Source organism: Carassius auratus, chromosome 34, assembly GCF_003368295.1.
Source record: "Carassius auratus strain Wakin chromosome 34, ASM336829v1, whole genome shotgun sequence".
In the NCBI taxonomy this organism is placed as follows: Eukaryota; Metazoa; Chordata; class Actinopteri; order Cypriniformes; family Cyprinidae; genus Carassius; species Carassius auratus.
In genome coordinates, this window is record NC_039276.1 from 10,914,316 (window position 1) to 10,935,762 (window position 21,447).

Genomic DNA, 21,447 nt, shown 5'->3' on the forward strand with positions numbered 1-21,447 from the left:
TTGCATTTAAAGCTTCTATATCAGATAACAGTTGGTTGCATAGATTATGGTAAATTGGGAATGTTGACAGGAAGCCAAAGTATTACACTTTCAAATGAGCTCAAACTGAAATCCAAGACTACAAAAGTGTATTAAGTCAGTCCTGACAAACAGAAAATGCATACTGTACTTGAATGTATACTTCGAGAAAAAGAAAACAAACGTTCTCACACAGGGAGCCACTGCTATGGAGCTTTACTGCAAGATTTTCAGTCACAGCTGATATATGAACTGCTGGTTGCATATGTTAAAATATAAGCCATGTGAGATTTTTTTCCCCCCAAAATCATTTTATCTACTGCCACCACCAGGGCTAATAAAAAAAAAAAGACCAAATGATGCAACATAAAACAGACACATGACAATCTGCTGTGACACAGTCAAAACATTTGAGCTTTTAGAATCACACATTTACAGTCAATTGATACCACTGCATAATTGACATTATTCTGGGCTTGATTTACAGTACTGTTTAAAGCTTTGGGGTCGGTACAATTTAAGGCTTTTAAAATTCTCTTATGTTCACCAATGCTGCATTTGGCGAAGTCGTGTTTGACTCCTAACCCTTTTCTTGTGGGTTCGAATCTCGGTCCGGCAATACCACGCCTTAGGTGCCCTTGAGCAAGGCACCGAACCCCAACTGCTTCCTGGGCGCCGCAGTGACTGTCCACTGCTTCGGGGGTGTGTTCACAGTGTGTGTATGTGTGTGTGTGTTCACTGCTGTGTGTGTGCACTTTGGGTGGGTTAAATGCAGAGCACAAATTCTGAGTATGGGTCACCATACTTGGCTGTATGTCACATCACTTATAACTCACTCACTTACTTATTTGATCAAAAGGAAGCAGAATTTGCAGCAGCCATTAATCCAGACTTCAGTGTGACATTGAATCTTCAGAAATCTTCCTAATATGCAGGTTTAGTGCTCAGGAAACACTATTATTATTATCATCATTATTAAATGTTCTATAGAAATATTAATAGAAAACATTTGTAACTTTATAAATGCCTTTTGATCAAAAAACAATTCTCCTGACATTAAAACAAATTATCCATTTCACTCCTTCAAAGAAATAGTACTCAAACTAAATTATAAAATTATAAAATTGGTTACACATTTAAAATTGTATTTCAGAATTGATAAATAGCTACAAACGGGTTAACTACATTTTAGTAGGAGCTTTTTTTTATGTAACATGACTATAGTTTAAATATTTGAACTCAAGCCATTATTTAAAGCAGCCTCCCCAAAACATTGAGATCTGGATAATACAAAGTATCAGTTCTGAGAAGAAAACACATTTCTTTTAGACTGCGCAGAATCATTTGACCTCTTATGTGGCGAGTGGGGCGGGGCCGAGAGGCGTGGGAACGAGGAGTGAGGCCAGGTGTAGTGATTGGAGATGAGCTACACCTGAGCCCCACCGCTAGTATCGAGTCCCACGTAGGAGACGGAAGGATATAAAACTGGAGTGACGACCGTGAAGGACGAGAGAGGACCAGGCCTGGGACATTACTTTATGTTTTGGTTTTTATTTATGCGCACCAGTCGTCCGTGAGGGGCTGGTGCGCCGTTTTGTATTTACTTTTGAATATTAAAATGAGTTTTGATTGTGCGCTGGTTCCCGCCTCCTTCTTCCCGATGAATATGGAGATTTGTTCATTACAGTGGTGCCGAAGCCCGGGAGAAGGAGGGACGCGCTGCTGAAGATCCCTCGCCGCTGTGGTGAATCCGCGGTGCCCTCGAGCAGGCGAGGTATGTGCCGCCAGGGACGCTCGAGGCGGTGGGCTGGAGCGAGTTGCCGGGGACGGGCGAGCTCGCTGCCGACCGCCCACGACAAGGAGGGGCGGCTGCCGTCCGTGAGGGAGCGGAGGAGTCGGCGCCGTTCGCCAGGGGGCCGGAGCCTGCCGCCTCCGTGACGGAATCCGGAGGGGCAGGGAACGGGGGACTCCTGCCGCTGCCCAAAATCGGAGGAGCCGTCGCCGTCCATCGGGCGGCGGAGGAGTGTCGCGCCGTCCGCCGAGGGCCGTCCAGTGCCACCGCCAGGCACCGCGGAGGAGATCACCCAGCTGGTGGAGGGCCGAGCAGCAGTGCGTCTGGGAACCGGATTTTTTTTTTTTTTTTTTTTCCTCTCTCCCCTCTCTCGTCCTTGTCGCTCCTCCTTCCATCTCCTTTTCTCTCGCCTCGTCTGTCCTACCCCCAGGTTCCCGCAGGTCCCCGTGAGCGGTCTCCCCCGGAGGGAGGGGGGGGGGGGGAGTAGAGCGCAGTCTCGAGGGTACCCCCCGGCCTGCGAGGGGCGATGGGGGTATGTGGCGAGTGGGGCGGGGCCGAGAGGCGTGGGAACGAGGAGTGAGGCCAGGTGTAGTGATTGGAGATGAGCTACACCTGAGCCCCACCGCTAGTATCGAGTCCCACGTAGGAGATGGAAGGATATAAAACTGGAGTGACGACCGTGAAGGACGAGAGAGGACCAGGCCTGGGACATTATTTTAATGTGTGTGCTTTTTATTTATGCGCACCAGTCGGCCGTGAGGGGCTGGTGCGCCGTTTTGTAGTTATTTTGGATATTAAAGTGCTTTTTGATTGTGCGCCGGTTCCCGCCTCCTTCTTCCCGATGAATATGGAGATTTGTTTATTACATCTTACTTAGCAGGATGTTTTGCACTAGCGCTGCTGACTAAAGGAGAAAAGGGGTAGGAGTGTAGAGACAGTAAGCACGACAGGTAGAGAAAGTAATAATAATAATAAAAAAGTAGGGATATGTAGAGTAGGGATAACTGTCATGATTCCAAGCATCATCCACCACCACCTGCAGGTGAGTGCATCAGATAACACAAGTGCCAATGCCAGCGACACTGCACCTCAGCAAAAGCAACAAGGGCACAAACACACACAAACTTACAGACAGCCATCACAGCTCGAGTGTGCCCGTTAGCAGGGGGATTTGTTCTCTTCATACAGTGCCGGGTGGTTTGAGGGAGCTCGGAGCTGATCACAGAGGATCCGAAAACAACATCCGTCCACTTTCACACTTCACTGGAAGAGGTGGTCCCTCCCGGCAGGGCTGCGTAGTCTTGCCATCTGGAGAATAAATCGAGTGTGAAGTACAGTATAGTTTGGGACCAAGCTCCGTGGCGGCAACTCAGCAGTCAGTTCATTAGTTCCAAACTTCCAGGGATTGGAGCTGCGAGGGGGGCAGTGTGGAGCGAGGTTGCTACAGAGAGAAAGGGGAGGCGGGCATGGAAAAATAAGGGGGAAAGGAGCCGTTGAATGGAATGCCCCAAACTGAGCTGCAGTCTATAGGGCATCACTGCCACAAAAAAACAAAAATAAACAAACTCACCCCCGGACCGAAAAAAAGACAGGTGTAGCCATCAGCCCCTGCTGGAGGAGTGACTTCCCACCCCTGCTTATCAGTAAGGAGAGATATTTTTAAATACTAAGTGTGTGCTAGTGTGTGCCTGTGAGTTCAGCCTTGGTCCTGAGGGGCAGTGGGAGTCAGAGTAGTCTGAACCGTCTGTCACATGGCACCAAGCGGGCAGGACAGGGAAAAAAATTGGCACAGGTTTGCTATGGTGGTGGGGGAGCACAACAATAATACTTATGGCACACAGACAAGATCCAATCATCAATTTAAAACAAACTACTAACTTTTAGCACTTACATTCTATGAAATCATCCTCATTTATCAATGTATAACATACACATGCCATGTGTTGTGTTTCTAACACAATTTAACACTGTTTTTTATAAAAGGACAAAAACAACATGAAAAGGAACTAAGCCAAAATCTAGTGAGCTGCCTTGCTGCCTACTTGGGATCCCCATAAGGGTCTAATACAGATTGTTCTACCTAGGCAGCAACTTTTTCTGCCATGCAAATAGTGCTCTGCACTAAATTGACAGCTGATTTCTGTAGAGTCTGACGTTAGCATGATGCTAAGACAGAACAGAACAATACTATAAAAAGACTAGTCTCGCATAGCAGCTTTCATTTGTCAAGGCCCGTCCATGAGGCCTTTTGACCGACATGTTAAACAACCAATCACAAATCATTTCGTTTCAGCGTCATGTTTCGAGGCGTGGAAATGTCGCCACAATAACAAACCGGTGTGTAAAACCCTCAGACGTATTTTAAAGATTCGATGTCGCAAACTTGAAATATTTCACATACTTTAGAAAATTCAGCGTTTAGTTGATCCTGATAAGTGCTCATCAATACAGTTGTAAACACTACGGCTTTCTTCTTCCGTAGGGGGTTTTGGCGGCATGTCACTTTTCTGGAACCTTTGTGGAACGTTTAAGAACGCGATACACACGTCTTCTGTAAATCCTGTATAATTCAACCAATCCGATGATGACTTCGACACTCCTGAAGTGTTTCTACTTTTGTGGCCCCCTGTGCATCAGACTTTTAGCCAACTGTCCGTGGGAGTGATGTCTGACGCTGATACTATAAAAATTCAAACAGAACAATACTCTAAAAAAGCATAAAATACATAACTACGCTCAAATATAGGGAAACATATATAAAACAAAAGTTTTGGGAATACTTCTACAAAATTGAAATTTAATTTTATGTGGATTGAAACCTGAATAACTTTAAATAATGACACAATCTGAATGTGTTACACATCTGAAAGTATTACAGGGAGACCTTATATCAGTGCCTGAATAAAAAAAAAAAAAAAGTCTTCAGAACATGTGCATGTGTACAGCATGCATTCCTTTTTTTTGTCCTCCTCACTGACCCATAAAAGAGTAACTGAGCTGCGGCAATAGTTTCATTTAGTGGCAAAAAAAAACATCTATCTATAGGTATACTAAAACCCCCATGGATTTCCAATTGCCAGAATGGGGAAAACAGCTGAGAATGTGGGAAGTGAAAGAGCGGGTGCAGACGAGCAAAGCATGTTTTATTATTGAGTTAATAACTCATTTTTACATTATGCAGTTGCGTGCTAGCAAATATATAATGGATCACAGCTTTCCCTGTACCATGCCAGGCTCTTTAAAGTTAACATATGGTCTTTAAAATTGACTGAGTCTTGTGCGAAGGATTGTAAGTGCTTTTAGTCTTGACAGATTTATACCATCAAAAAGCAAAGGAGCAATAGGATTATTTTTCAGGCTCTTCGCAAAAGTACATTGTTATTTTTTGAGAGTGAGTTATTAGCATTTTTATCAGGGAGACTACAGAGAGCGTTAATTCTTTCAGCCCTGACAGGAACATGAGCTAGCGAAAAGAAACCCGCTCAGCTAAGAGAGTGGACCTGAGACCTTTCTCTAATGCCATCTTCTCCCCTCTCAGATCACCTAGCATTAATATTCCTCAACAAAATAATCCTATCTGGGCAGAACCCCACAGAAGAACTGCATTTTGGCTCAGCAATATTATCTTGTTATACTTCTCATTTTACACTTTTAACATTGATACATGTCAGTATTCTGAAACAGTAACAATGGCATAATGTTTTTATCTTTCAAACATTTTTTTTTTTACACTTAAAGTCCATCAATGATGGATCAAGTTGTAACTAAAGCTCTGAAACAACACAAAAGACATGAAAGCAGTAAGCCAGATTTAGCGGATACTTTCTTAAGACCTTTCCCCCCACTTGGTTGTGATAAAGAAATTAGTGGGTGTTGGAAAACATTGGGATCCATCACCTTTTTTCAGGGGTCACAGTTTAGGCTGTCTGTCAAAGTTTTTCCCACTTAAGCAGGAATAGCCTCTGGCCATATCAATCATCTTTATTAACATGACTTAAAAACCTTTGTTAGCTGACTCCTTTCCACCGGTTCTCCTTTTAGCTCCTGCTCCAATCACGATTTCATGGAGAGGTAAACAGGGCCAATTGGCTGACTGTGTGGGCGGGTCGAGAATGCTTTTAACCTGCAGCATCTGCTGAAGTCCCGCTGTTTGCTCAGTGTGAAGTGGGCACCTTGTTTTAAGTGAATGTTATAGAAGGGCATTTTTGCCTTTATTGGCACATAATGGGACGGAAATGTGCTTGTTTTAGAAATGCGCTTAGGTAGCTTTCTTTGGAATGATTAAGGATCAGCACCTGGCTAAAAGAGAGCTTTTAATGATGAGGATTTTGTGATTATCTCTCACAGAGTCAGGTGTTGGGTGAAGAATGAAATGGTGGGGCGGTCGGTACCTTCTTGTTGAGGGCGACTCCATCCTCACAGTCGAGAACGGCACAGTCCACATCCAGCGAAGTCAACTTCCGCAGTTTTCTCTCATCGTTGCCGGGAACATACAGCACAGCGCGACGTGGTATGTACTTTAGAGAGGTGCCAGGAGTATGATGGGAACGCTGGCTAGACTGACACCCGGGAACAGCAGACAAAAGTAGACGACTTATCCCCCTAAAGAAAATTCAAGATTTGATGATGTATGAATATGGGTCAATGATGTTCATTTTATGTATAAATTTACATTTAAAACGCAGAATAACTTGAATACAACTAGTCTAAGAGAAGCATGTTTTTAATTTCTGTATTTAATTTTGATATAATTAATTAAGCTTTTTCCCCATTTAATTTCATAATACAACTGTCCTAATATAAAAATGAATAAAAAGGGCTAAGTAAAAGAATTAAATTCTTGAAAAGAAATCTTTAGCATAATGTTATTTATAAAAAAAAATACTTTTATTAAGATTTGAAAACTGTCTGCCATCTAAAATCATGTGGTTCAACCAACATGTAGGAAAAAATCAATAAAACAGGAAATAATATCATCATGACGTTTTGCAACATGGCAAGGTTAGTAATGTTTGTAAATCATACGGTGCTACAAAAACACAATGATATTTATGAATAAATGATTAATTATAAAACAAACACTATTATTTTACCTTAACAGAATAAAAAATAAAGAATAATATATATAATATATAAGAATAATGTATATAATACATTATTCTTTTTGAGAATAATGTGTAGTGTTGCATGAATTTACATATGTTGTATTTAAGCAAAATAGGTTATTACTTTTTACTTGATAGTTAAACCAGATTACATTTTAGATTCATTAAACTAGAGGTGTCCCCGAATAATGAATTTCATAGTCTAATCAGAATTTTTGAATCTTGTAGATATTCAACTGATAATCAAATTGTATGTTTGGGGGCGGGGTAAAATACACTAAGTCAAATCCAAGCAGCAACCTCCTGTTCTCTCTCATGAAGCCCATACGGAATTGGCTTAAAATATAATTTGTCAACTGGCCGCTAGAGGCAGGCAGCAAAAGGGAGTCAATCCCTTAGATTGCATGTTAAAATGCTCAACTTTACAGCATAAAAAAAAAAAAAAAAAAAAAACTTTTTTACAGCTTGGTACAATTTATTTATTTTTGGTCTATATGTGGTGCCCTTCATGACAACTGTGAGGCGGGTTAATTTTTTTATAACTCATCCCTTTAAATTATATTAAGCCTTAAAGTTATGCATAATTAAGGGTGCAGCCACTTGAGTAACAGGTGGACTGCCTCTTTTACGGCCGTCGTGCTAGGTGGGTGTAGTTTCAGCAACCAGCTCCCGCCTTTTTGCCCATTTTGGATTATCCGGGAGTGACGGCTACGAAAATGCTCTTCGGAAACAAATGGGTGACTTCATGGACACTACGTCCATGTTTTTATACAGTCTATGGTCAAGTCAGACATTTGACAGCCATAATTACTGACTTTGACACACAGGGAAAATGAGTAACAAATGCCTCGCAGATACAAACAGGGTAAATAATGTTTTATGTTTTGATTAAAAGATAGTTAACACAATGTCAGCAAAACCCTAACAATTATTATTTTAATTTTTTTACAATAGTGCTTTTTTTTTATAACGTTAGCCTAAATGACAGTGGTTATTAATGTTCTGCATTTCTGTTTTGAGCTGCTCGCGATGAAGATGACCAGTAGAGTGACATTTGATAAGTTTTTAATCAATGGGACTAAACTCAATTTCAGAATAGGCTTTGTTTTTATACAACATAACGTTAATATTAGGACTTGTTGGCTATCTGCAAAAAAGGCCTGAACATATCTGCACGGCTCTAAATTAACTCATTCTGTGGACGCGTTCTTCATGCAACAACGAGCAGAAACATGGTAGCTAAACTCTAAAAATTCACAGCATTTTATTATAATGGTGTTCTCATTATAATGGTATGTGTATGACAGTCCCAGTAAAGTTATTAATATTCTGCATTGCTGTTCATCCTGCTCGCGCTGCGCGCTGAAGAGATATCACTGTAGTACTACAATAAAGTGCTTGACTCAACCAAATGCATCTTATATCAGGTAAATAATATATCCAGGGTGTGTGTGTGTATATATATATATATATATATATATATATATATATATATATATATATATATATATATATATATGTGAAATCAGACATTTGAGCTCTCCTATATAAATCAAAATGATATAATCATAACACCCCATGAATATTCAACTGTGAGATTGGTAGTCAAATCAGGCTCCTCGAATCGAAGCATTGAATTCGGGGTAACCCCTACATTCAACTTAAACTTTTCTTGAAAATAGTATATAAAAACCATATTTTCTAGATCTGTTGTAGCCATCTATTTGTTTGCTGATCTTTCTTTACACCTCTGGCTAATCTCAAGTACTTAGCCTAGACTTCAGTTTCCCTTCCAAATCTTTACAAACTGAAGAAACAAGGTTTGTTTTCCTTTCAGTCCTCTAATGGATAAGCACTGCTGACCTGAGGCGGTTATCTCCGACGACATCAGAGCAAACGTTTCTTCTCTAATGCTAATTCACAATGGCTTAGCAAGCACAGCTGAATAAATCTATTTAGGGCCAAGCCAGTGTGATTTGAAAGAGACTTGGGAGAGATTACATACCCCAACGCAACAAAGTTAAGACAAGACCACAAATCTTTCTGGTAAATGACTTCTAGAAGCTGTCAGATTTCTGTTCCCCTGTGTCAAGGCTAATAGATGTGTGCCTTTATGGCTTAATTTCCACATTTTATCACACACTAATAACCACTGTTATGGCTCAGACACGTTTTAATTGTTTAGTTTTTTTTTTTTTCAGTATGTCGGGGGTGTTTAAACAATTAGCATTAATAAATGCGCCAAATAATTGGTTTTACATACAACTAATTACAGCCGGGAACAGTCTTTGCCTGTCTGTTTCCTTGCACATAAAGAGGCAGTATCAGTTGACTGTATTCCTTTCCGCCCTGACTAAAAGAAGGGGGTAGCATAGTACTTTAAAGAGGGATTGAAGGGGTGAAGTATTCTTTTAGTCTTTGTTGTCAAAAGAAGCTAAAGTCACTTCAATAGCCACTTAATCCAATCCTTCATGCTTACAATTGCCCTCGAGAACCAGGCAAACATATTCTCAACTGAGATGATGCAGCTATACCAGGCAATTAAAATCAATTCAGGTAGTTATGGCTGCAAGCACTTTGCGGGCCTAAGTACAGCGAGACTCGGCAGGGATTCTCAATACTATAGTGTTCGGATTTGGTCAGTGGCACTAGCTTAACAAGGGGAAGGAAGAGGAGGAGATATGCAAAACCACTCTTAATACAGACAGAGAGAGAGCGGAGGAACTTTCTATTTCTCAAGACCCTCAAACCTTACAGTGCCCGGATTGGTGATAAAGAATACAAACAACAAAACTGGATAGAATGATCGCAGAGCAGATAGAAAGCATTATGCATGTACGTGTGTAGGGGGTTGGCGAAGAAATGGGTACAGCAAAAGGGGGAGGGAGGATCCAAATTAAATCTTCTACATTCAATGCATACTGCTGCAGGGTGAACATGTTAAAAAGCCATTTTAAGTGAGCACTTGAAACAGAAATAAATTATCTTGTAAGTAGGAGGCTTACAAAATGATAGCACTCATAATTAAAGAATAGATTTCATAAAGGATTTTTTTTAAAACCTCCATGGGAAAGAGAGGGGTTTTCTTGATGGATTGTTATCAGAGAGAGAAAGAGAGCGGGAGCAGATCGCTTGACGGAGGTACAAGGGGTCTTACAGAGAAACGCCATTCACAGCTACTCTCCCTCTATGCCTTTTTAAACACAGTAGGGGTTTCACTTTGCTGCAACCTAGCTGCCACGGGGAAAAATAGGAGTTTGCTTTGTTTAGTTGTTACTCTCTCTTTTATGTTTAAAGGATATAGAGGAGGGAAAGACAAGTCGGTAAATTCAGGAAAGGTTTTTTGTAGGGCTGCAACTAACGATTATTTTGATAATCGATTAATCTGTCGATTATTTTTACGATTAATCGATTAATCGGTTTATGTACTTATATTTTAGTTTTTTCCATTTTTTCCCCAAGTAAATTATTAATAAAGGGTCTTTATCATTCAGCATAGATTTTTAAGAGATTTTAATCATTTTGCATTGTCATATCCTCATCAAAAATATACCTGGAGTTGTTTTATTATGTTAGTAATCCTTTGTCGAACTCTTCTGCAATCAAAACACTGACCCATACTCTAGCAAAATTCACAAGGAGATTTCAAATATTGTTTTCACCATGGCAGTCCTTAGAGCTCCTAAAGTAGTTTAACATCCCAAACAAAGCTTAAGGAATCTTTGAGAACATATTTTCACGAAGTATAAGGATAAAACAGAATAAAATTGCAGTGCATTGTATTTTATTATTTACTGGGAAAAAGCTTTATAGCTTATGCTGTGAAATTGTAAACAATCCTTCGAAAAAAAAGTGCCAATGGCATGAAACCTGAATGGAACTCACAATTTAAAGTAAAATCCATCAGAAGGTTGTCCAGAAAAAAAAAAAAATGGGACACACACAAAAAACCTGCTGTGTGAAAAAGAGCAGTGAATACTTAGAAAAGAAGTGCATTTTAAATATACTCAAACATTTACCTCTCTCATTCAGTCATAATTAGGCTGCAAGTCTGAATTATGAACTGGTAAACGACAAACTGATCACATAACATGTTTGTAAAGCTTTAAATGTTAACTGTTAAAAAGCTATGTTATCAGCTTTTACGACTAAACATTTGCAAACAACCTTGTACTGGAGAATCTGCACAAATAAAATTCTTAGGGGCCGTTCACATATCGCACCTAAAAACGCGTGGAAAACGCTAGTCGCGCCGCTTTCTCTTTCTTTCCAAAGCGCTCGAGCAGAAGCGCCCCTGAGGCGTCTGCCTTTGCTAAGCAACCATGACGTGCTCTCTCCATGACGTGCCCTCTCCATGAAGACCCGGAAATTTCAGCAAAGGATAAATGGATGCGGTGTGGACGCGCCTGGAAAAACGGGCGCATCGCACCGCGTGCGTGTCGCGACCGCGTCGCTTCCATTATGAGAGTGCATACTGCGCGCCTACATAGGAAATAACGAACTTGAGCACGCAAAAGACACGATATGTGAACGGCCCCTTAAACAGTTCAGTAGTGCAGAGTTTACAGGTTACTCTTCATTTTGAAGGCTCAAAGTAAAGTACTCCCACTTCCCGCTGAATGCTGCAGAGACGCTGTTCGGGAAGCACGTGACATAAAACGAGGTCGGCTATTGGCTATTCGCTACTTCACCTGCTGTACTGGCTGAGTAAAACCTCCGGTGGCTCATTACTGCCACACTTTGGTCACCGCAGATTTGAAATATGCACGAAATGAGCCGCTTATGGCAAATAAAATTTATTTAGCGATGAATCGATTACTAAATTAGTTGACAACTATTTTAATAATCGATTTTAATCGATTAAATCGATTCGTTGTTTCAGCTCTAGTTTTTTGGTGTTCTCCGAGGGTGGCGTTTTGAAAAGCAAAGTGGCTGGCCGCTCTAGAGAGCGTGATGATGTGTGTGCAGCAGGGGAGGAAGCTGGCTGTGTCTTCATGTGCTGTAGACACAAACACGTCCATGTCATGGTCATATTAATACATGCATAATCATCAGGCTTCTAATAAAATATTTCATATGAGTTGCGCTCCCATTCCTCTTACAGTATATATTAATCGAATATCATTCCAAACCTTCCACAATTAAAATTTATATATAGAAAAGTAAATCATAAAGGTTTGGAACAGCATGAATGAGAAAAGACAACATAATGCTCACTGTTGCATAAACTATTTATTTAAAGCTAGAATCCATAAATAATGAATTTCTAGAAGCATTTTTGCTTGGTAATCTGTTGCAAAAAAAATTATAATTTATGGTGGCAAAGATTAAGTTAAAAGTTTTTGATTTGGAGAGGATCTTATTTTTTTCAATTACATAATTATCATAAAAATGTAAAGTAATGGGTTTAATACAAATTGGATAATTATTAAAGAAAACCCTATTCAAATTAGTTAGGTCAGTGGTTCGAAGTCCACTTAGCACATTTCAAATCCATTTCATTTTAAGGGGTTTTTATTCAGCACAGAGTATTATAATTCATTCTGACTTGGAAATTTAATTCTCAGGTGGAGGAACTGATTGACAGAGACCAACTAAACGAAAAAAAAAAATATATAGTAATAAATGTCTGCTTTATTCAAATGAATTTATTCTGAACCACATCACACAAAGAAATTACATCTTATCTTTTTTTTTTTAAACAAAATGTTTGCAAACTAAATGTTTTTCACATGGCTTATAGGTGTATTAGGTAAGGGATAATGTGCATCCAGCCAGTTGTTATCTCAGAATAACCCTTTGACAGGGTTATCCCCAATGCAAAGCATAGAGGTCTTATATAAGCCCGAAGGAGGATATTCTGCAATGCAGATTCTTATTTAAAGCTTTATCTTAAAGGCTGTACATTAACTTACTGGGAGTAAACCGGTAGTTCTATGTGAAATTGGATATTTGAGCTCCCCATATAGTCAAAATGGCATATTCATAACATAATGTAGTTGCAAGCATGCGGGAAGTTCAAGTTAGAAAGACATTTAAGGTATATGGTGCAGTCAAAGGAATAACATACATCAGAATGTCGTGACTGACCAATCAGAATCAAGTATTCCACAGAGCCGTGTAATAATGCTATATAATAGCAATGCAAACACTGCAGACGTAATTAGTATTAGTTTAAGCAGCAATTTGCAGTGTTGGCTTACTGAGCCATGAAAGTCATAAAACCTTGTGGCATACCACTCTCACATTATAAACCAACCGGAATCCTGTTTAACAATGGCTAATGAGATTTTTATACCAACTTTTAACATACTAATTCATTCACGAAAGTCACTGCAGGAAAATGAGCTTATCTCCCAGTGATTTATTTGATTACATGATTTGCCCACTTCTCATTTGGATCCGTACTTAGCTAAGAAAACCCTGAAATTAACATGCGTAAGAGTAACTCAAGTGGCCAATATTAGGTCTACAATAATTCACATAAAAAGCAACACAGACCATGGGCAATAAAAACAAGAAGCAATAAATGTTATTACCGCACTACAGCAGCTCTGGAACCATTTGGAGAGGGCTGGCCTTACCGGCCCGATCCACACAGTGCTTCCGAGATATGCAATCTGGACCATTTTATTGTTACATCTGTCCGGCATTTTTCCCTGTCATTAAACTATGATATATGTTTTATAAGTTCAGCAATCCCTAATGTAGACAACATTTCTGCAGTCCTCAGTATTCTGGACTTGAAAGGCTATGATAACAGGGTGGTTAGCTTAGCAGTTAGTGGATTTACTAGTGAGAGTTCTGAGGTTTTCTGCTCTTTGCTGCTTTTATATGCTTCTGGACAGGCATGGTCCTCATTAAATACAAGCCTGGATTCCCTAGAGAGAATACAAAAACCTCTGGTGGTTTCGTTGGACATCGATTCTGCTCTGCTGTAGCTCTATTACTGTCCTACCAAACTGCACTGTTGCATCTAAAAAAATAAACGTTGATCATTAATATTTCTAAGATGTTCTTATTTAATCTCAGAGGTTCCTTCTCTTCTAAACTTTTGTTTAGACCCCAAGATGGAGGTCTGAGAATGTATGGGGTCGTATACCATCATTTTCAAAATGCCAACTTACCAGGAGACATGATTTGAAGATCTACCGCAAGACTAACAATGACATAAGTAGCTATTATATTTTTCCTAATGATACTGCAAGCTAGCCGCACAAACTAAGAATGCACTCGTTTAACCGCCCACTGTGTTCGCTCTGGCTAAAACCATGGTGACATTTTAAATAATAAGTGCACCAGTCCTATGATGCAACTAGCATCTGCATTTTATGATAAAAGACCAGAATTTCATCTTGAGCTGACAAAACAACTAATGAGCCAAATCTTCTTCAAAACCCCACACAGGGGCTGTGAAATCAAGTGATGGCAGCAAAAATAAAATAGCCTTTTGAAAAAAAAAAAAAACAAGTAATTTCCAGACAAAATAAACAACGATTTATCTTCAGTTTTGTCTGTTTCCTACAGCATCGAATTTCAGCCTTTGAACCACCATGTTTCATGTATTCATAAACAGCCCTGGACACAGCACCATGGATAAATATGGTGTCCAATTTACCCCCCCCCCCCACCACCCATCTCATATAAGCACTGTCAAACACAGCTCTTTCAATATGCAGATTTCACAATTATTTCCAGCGTCTGCCAGCCGTAGCTGTGTCTAAAATGCACAAAATTAAAGATTTGTGTTTCTACTCTGCGATAATCAGCATCTTTTTAATATGCAAACTATTTCCAGGAACTGTCGCGTTTGGGCTTATAAATTAAATTTAGGAATGGGGTGGGAGGGAGTGGACGAAACAGAAGGTTTAAAAAAAACAACAAAAACAAATCAATGGCATAATGCATAAACATGAAATAAGTTCGGAAGACAGTGGAGAAATAAACGGTCAAGGAGTCATCAATATTTATCCCATTTCCAGGCCTTGTCTTGCCATCCCACCTCCTCCTGGCACCAGGCTAAAACAATCCCAATAAAAGCTGCTTCTCAGCATGGGATCGGTCTTGTTTTCCAGTCGGAAGACACAAGGTGCCGGTGCTAAAATATGTGGCCAAATTAACTGTGGGGCACAGATGATAGTCAGAGAGGCAAAGTGAAACTTTCTTCTCTCGTTTGCCACTTTACCTCCCTCCCATTCCAGTCCTGCTCTGGGCTGACAGACAAACCTGATCCTCTCGTAACAGGATCAGCCGGTGGCAGGTGACCCTGCCAACAATATCCCAGAAGTTGCATGTTCTCTCTTCCTCCATCTTTCCCCTTGTCGCTGCCTCATTACAATGTGTCAATAATCTGTACAATGAGGGTGAAGTCATATCAAGTTATGTGCACTAGCCTATGCATCTACCTGTAATCCTTGTGGAAAAGGGTTGCTCACTCGCTCTCTTTCGCAAAGCTGCACACAGACAAAGGCTGACAAACCGCAAACTCTAAGCTCTAATTCTTCTCCACACAAAGGCTCAGACTACAGACGGCTCAGCTGTCAAGCATCAGAGGTGTTTTTGTTTCCTGGACCAAAGACTCATGACTGCCTTCAGCATGTGGAACATCTATATTCAATTCATCACACCATAGTAAAATAATAACGCTGACCTGTTGTGGAAAGTTGCCCGGTCCCGAATGAGCTTCAGCAGATGTGTGCGCTAATAACAGTCATAAAAACAAAAGTTTCAAATTTCCACAGCAGGAACTACACTGAAAATTTTTGCATTAATTTTTCTTTAGAAATAACTGAGTAGGGTACATCAAAAGGAGGGAGCAAGCAATGGGTGTGAGGGCAACAGGGTTAGCTTTTAACTTAGCATTTTTATTGACTCCGGGAAAACAAAATAAGGGATCCTACTTAGAGTGTGCACTCTGCAATAGCCATTCAGGCCTTTGGAGCTCCATTGTAGCACTTTGAAGGGTTTGAAAGGAAACCCCACTGGTGAAAATCCAGTGGAACATCTCCACAACAGAGCACAACTGTTCCCTTCGGCTTGAATAGGAGGGACATAAAAGAGGAGATGGACTTCTGAGGTACAGCCAGAAACAAAGGCAACAAAAGTGCTGATCATGAGGGAAAGACACAACTCGTTGGCGGCAGAGGGGCATGGGGAAAAGGAGCCTTGGACAATAGCACTCATGACCAAGTGACACACTGAAGAACCGAAAAAATCTACACAAGTGCTTCCCTCCTCACAAACCTACAAGGAACTGCTGGACAGCTGAGGTGGTAGATTGTCCCAGAGGGAAAAAGGACAAGGGAGAGAAACAACGCCAGACTGACAGGAAAATATAGCCAGAAAGGTGAAGAACACAGCAACAGTCAGAGAAACTGACAAGAGGAGATGCAAAAAAGACAGGTTTTTTTTTTTACTTAAGGAAAGACAGGAATATTCAGGATGAAAGATACAGAATAAGAGGGAGGAAGTCGCTCCTCTCTTTAGGCACTCTAAAAGGTGAAGCTCGATGCATTCCCACAGTAAGAGCTCTGCCACAGCGTCACTATTTCTGATGACCCATTCTGTTCTATTCCAGGACTTTAGAAGTGCATCTTTGTGCATCTACACAAATTAGCTTTTAACCCCTGGAGAAACATTCATCCCCAACCACTCACCTATTCAACATGTGGACGACTCTTAAAGAGCTGATCGCCTTCATCTCGTCCTGATAAAAAGGCCTCAGTGACTCCACACATGAATAAATAAGTCTCATCTACAGTATAACTATCACGCCCTCAACTAACATTTCACTGCTTATTCCCGACACTTTGTTGGAACTGAAAGGATTGTTTTACCAGAACCAGCATCCGTTGTCCATTTTAATGGGTGGCAGGGGCTTCATTTACAGTTAAATCGTGTCACCTCCAAGACTGAGAGCATCTGAACACAAGCTGGTGAGGAGGGAGTGATTTGACTCTCACCAGGTCATTTGCATGCTCCACAGCCCGAGCCTGAAAGATTAATGCTGATATGCATTCAGAAAGAACTAAATTTGAGACATTCATAACGTGCCTGTCCTTAGAACTTATGATATGCAATTAATACTACTTTATTTGAAACTTGTTAAGAAAAACAAAGTGATAGTTTACCTAAAAATGAAAATTCTGTCATTTATTCACCCTCTTGTCAGTCCAAACCGGCATGATATTTTGAAACCTGTATTAATGTCCTAGTCAAACAGACAAAAACTATATATAAAAAAATCCTTTAAGACACATATTTGTAGCAGAATGTAGGTTTGTAGCAGAATGAGGGCAAGTAAATGACAGAATTTTTTGGGTGAACTAGCCCTTTAAGTTAAATGCAATGCATTAAAACTATAAAATAACATAAATGTAATTGTCAAATTGAGGAAATAATCATATTTCAAAGATTCAAAGAATCATAGAATCTCTTGATATAAAGAGAGACCCAAAACTGGAAAAAAACTATGCAATGATTTGCTGCCAGTTTTATCATCTGATCACCGAGAAAATTAATAGACTTGTACTTGATTTGAAAAACAAGGTACAGCACATGCTAATGTTTAATACTTTCATTATTATATGTATTATAATTATATGTATGTATTATATGTATTATAATATATTATTTATTTTTAAAAACTACCACTCTAATAGTAAACCTTGCCTTAGCAAGCATCAGTAACTACATTTATCATATACATTCATGTATGCTTACAGCAAAAAGCACAGAGTGGAAAAATCAAAATAAGGTCTACCGTTTGACCCTGGCTGATAATGACAGACAACATCCCAGCTTGCACATTCCAAGTCAAAAGGTCCCGGTGATTGAGGAGTGGACTGCTCCATGCAACCAAGAGGAGCCTACTGTACTTTTAACCCACAACTCTTTCTATTCCTTTCACTTTAGCTGATTAATGGATCAACGCTGTAATTGATTACTGGCAAGGTGTGAATTTAACCAGAGTTCAGCGGCAATAATGGTCTCCTGACAATAGCAGTCAGCGTAAAATGTAAAATGATAGCCTGCAGCCTGATGGCCATCAAAGGACAGCAGCCCACATAAAGAGGCCGCCAATTCTCTGGAGCACTGATTTTCTTTGGGCTCTTTTCTCTTGGTAATGCTGTCAGTTTAACTGACAGGAACCATTATGGACGGTGCTTGTGAGCTCACCTTCATAAAACAAGCTGTAAAACAGCAAATAACAGGCGTGTATGGCTTCATTATCTGAGGCACTCTAAATCACAGTGGAGCCGCTGGGTTCTCATGTGTAGGGTGCATGCACCATCCCTTCAGTTCAACTCTCAACTGAGAGGGTAGACATGGTGTTTTCAAAGAGTAAAAAAAAAAAGAGACAGAGAAGTTGAGTAGGTCAGTCTCTTCTGTAAGTGCTAATAAACCACTTCCTTTACATCAACTGCGATGGTGAGAGAAGCCCCTTGCTATGTTCACCAATCATTATCCAACACTTTATTAATTAGTCCACATCCACTCGCATATATTTCCAAACCGATTTGATCAGGGGCATCCAAAGTTAAGATAAAATGTCCTCACAGTGGAACGCAACTTAAGTGGAAAGGAAAAGAATAAGGAGGGAGAGAGATTGGGAGACTATGGAAAAGACAGAGAGAGGAAAAAAAACAAAATCGCGTTATTATAAAATCACTGCTCCATTGAAATAATTTAAAAGGTAACGTGACAGAGCAGGGTGGTGGAGGCACAGATGGAGACTGCATCTGGGAGTAAGGAACCTTTTGCCACTGCAGCACACTTGACGAGCAATCGGTTTTATTTATTTCATGCAAATAGATTGGGCCTTTCACTAACCTGACAGTGGGGGCTGTGAGGTGTCGTCCTGTTTGAGGTGCTGACTGCTCGCTGAGCTGCTGCAGGGAAAAAGTGTGTGAAAGGTGGAGGCAAGACTGCCATGATATCAGATTTCCACTATATGATTATCTTAAACAAAAATATTCTCGGTAATGGTATAATCCCAATATCAGAAGAAATGTTTGGGGGAAAATAATACTGCTATTAGTCAAATTAATCTTTAATTTTTTTGGTATGTAATTATAACGGCACAAAATATATACAAAAAATAACAACTAAAATAAAATAACTTTATTCAATTGTTGGTATTGTTGCGCTTTCACATGTAATCTCTGATATTATTTTGCGTTGATGGAATAGCTACACATGGTGTTGTCTTTTTTCCATTTTATCACGAGTGGCAACAAGTGCTAAGGGGCAATACATGCTATGTAGAAGTGTCAGTCAGTTAAAGGGTTACTCCACTCCAAAATGAAAATGGTGTCATTAAATCACTTACCCCCATGTCGTTCCAAACCCATAAAAGCTTCAATTATGAAAATATGAAAAGCATCAGAATAGTCCATCTGCCATCAGACGAGGTGATTTGTTGAATAAAGTTGTTATTTCTTTTCTTTGCATACAAAAAGTATCCTCATTGCTTCATAATGTTATTGTTGAAACACTGATGGCAGATGGACTATTCTGACAATGCTTTTCATACTATTCTGGTCCTTGATAGTGTATTTTACTTGGCAGTCTTTGGGACAGTCAAAGACAGTCACAAGTTACAAAGTTACAAATGTCACTTTTAAACAGTTACTAATTTTATTTACTTTCCTCCTCTATTCATTGATTTAGTTGTCCTAATATTGAGCATATATTAAAACAAAATTATTAGTATCAATTATAAAACTCTTAATGATGACGAGTGCAAATGTAATGAGAAAATATGTGGATGGGGTGAGCCAAACATAAGTAATTCTACATTTCACTGACAGGCAGCCTATGCCTGAGACAAACAAATGCAGTAATTGTCTGCCAAACAGCGTGATTGGAGCGGTGTGGTTGGGATTGTTCTAGGCACAGCAGTGAGTGGAGGACAGAGGAAGAGACAGAAGGAACAAGAGATCAGTGTGACTGTCTCTTTAAACACAGGGAGGGATAGAGCGAGACTGTCACAGGTTGAGAGGGCTGACTGATTAGCGTTTGTTTTAAGCAGCAGTTCTAAGACTGACGAGTCGCTGCCAGAAGCTCTGCATGCCTGACACTCTCTTTCTCACTCCCACACACTCAAAAGAACTACAAAAGAGAGTAGATGGCATTCATGACTTGGAGAACCAAAAATGATGATAAAAAGTGACATTTTTATATTTTCTTCAGAAAATGAGTGCAAGACTCACCATCATGATGCCAAGGCATTGTTGATGGTTGACAGGGTGTTTCTATGTGGGTTATAGGGTTTTGTAAGGTTTTTTTGTAGGTGGTCACCTAGACCAAATAAACAATCATACACTTTGTGTCCAATAGTGTATATTACATTTGTAGGTACAACATTTGAATTTGAACCTACTTCGCAACTATTAGAACACTCTATATAATATGAATATGGGTAGTATGGATTAATTTTGCATGCACTACATCCGCCATGTTGTTACTGTCACGTGACTGACCAGCATCAGGTGTGTAACTCCACTGCCATTCACAAATACTCTCCTGTCACCTCATGGGATAGTAAAGTGCCCATCAAAAACACACTTCAGTATTTCAGCAGATGTAGTAGGTCACCTGGGTACTTTTTGCCAAATAATTTTTAATACTATGAACTCGGACATACTACTTTTTCAACTTTCGTAAAGTTTTCCATTTTGGACACAGCTCCTGTCAGTATATGATATTCCAGACTCTAGATATAACTTGATCCCTCCTTCAATGGAAGCCTATCATTTTTGCAAATGATGCATTCATATTTTGGCCACCAATATTCAGAAACACAACCAAAATCATTTTCAATACAGTGAGTTTAGTAAGCTCTTCTCAGATGCGTGTTTTGACATGTTAGCAGCGGGGATGCACTTCACCATGTCAAAAGTTCTTCAGTGTTAAATTTTTAAATATGTAAAATGCAAATTTGGCAAAAACATTGAGAGACAGCTCTTTCCTTAAGAACTTTACTACAACTGGTTTAATGCATCACCGTAGAAAATGACACTCTGCAGATCATAAATACTTAAATTACCCAATTACCCAAATGCAATTATCAGTTTTTGACTAAATAAAACACTAACTTAAGTTTTGGAATTCACAAAACTGGAAATTACAATTCATCACTCATTTTGTACTCATTTTCATTGTATTGTTTAACAGGCTGAAAAGTCCAATAGCTTAGAAAAGTAATAGAACACCTCATCTCAAAAAATGTTTGAAGTATTCATGTCTTCAGCACAAAAGGTTAAAGTCAAGTTATACTCTAAAGTGTCCATTCAAAAATATACAGGTGTGTGAATATAAAAATGCAACATGCACCCACACACTCTTGCATGCACCCACACACAGGTGGCTAAACAAATCTAACCCATATGTCATGTCAAAGGAAGCAAACACACACACACTCACGCAGCCCCAGACAGGCATTGCTTTGTCATACCTCTACTCTCGACAGGCCCTGCCGTCTCCACGTCACGCTCAACTCTTCTGGCTGCACTCCAAAGCACCTCAAAC

The 21,447-nt window shown here is 39.8% G+C and overlaps 1 protein-coding gene across 2 annotated transcripts in view; it reads right to left on the minus strand.

Annotated features, from left to right (window-relative positions):
- clybl (citrate lyase beta like) overlaps window positions 1-21,447 on the minus strand; it is a 60,645-nt gene that overhangs the window by 19,618 nt on the left and 19,580 nt on the right. Inside the window, exons 1-2 of one of the 2 annotated variants that reach the window (XM_026217949.1) lie at window positions 16,752-16,789; window positions 6,202-6,412 (exon numbers count right to left, since the gene is read on the minus strand). In XM_026217949.1, coding sequence (XP_026073734.1) covers window positions 6,202-6,412; window positions 16,752-16,774 — 234 coding nt within the window. In that variant the 5' untranslated portion in view covers window positions 16,775-16,789. Of the gene's footprint in view, window positions 1-6,201; window positions 6,413-16,751; window positions 16,790-21,447 lie in introns of those variants that run through there. The other variant, XM_026217950.1, reaches the window with a different exon arrangement.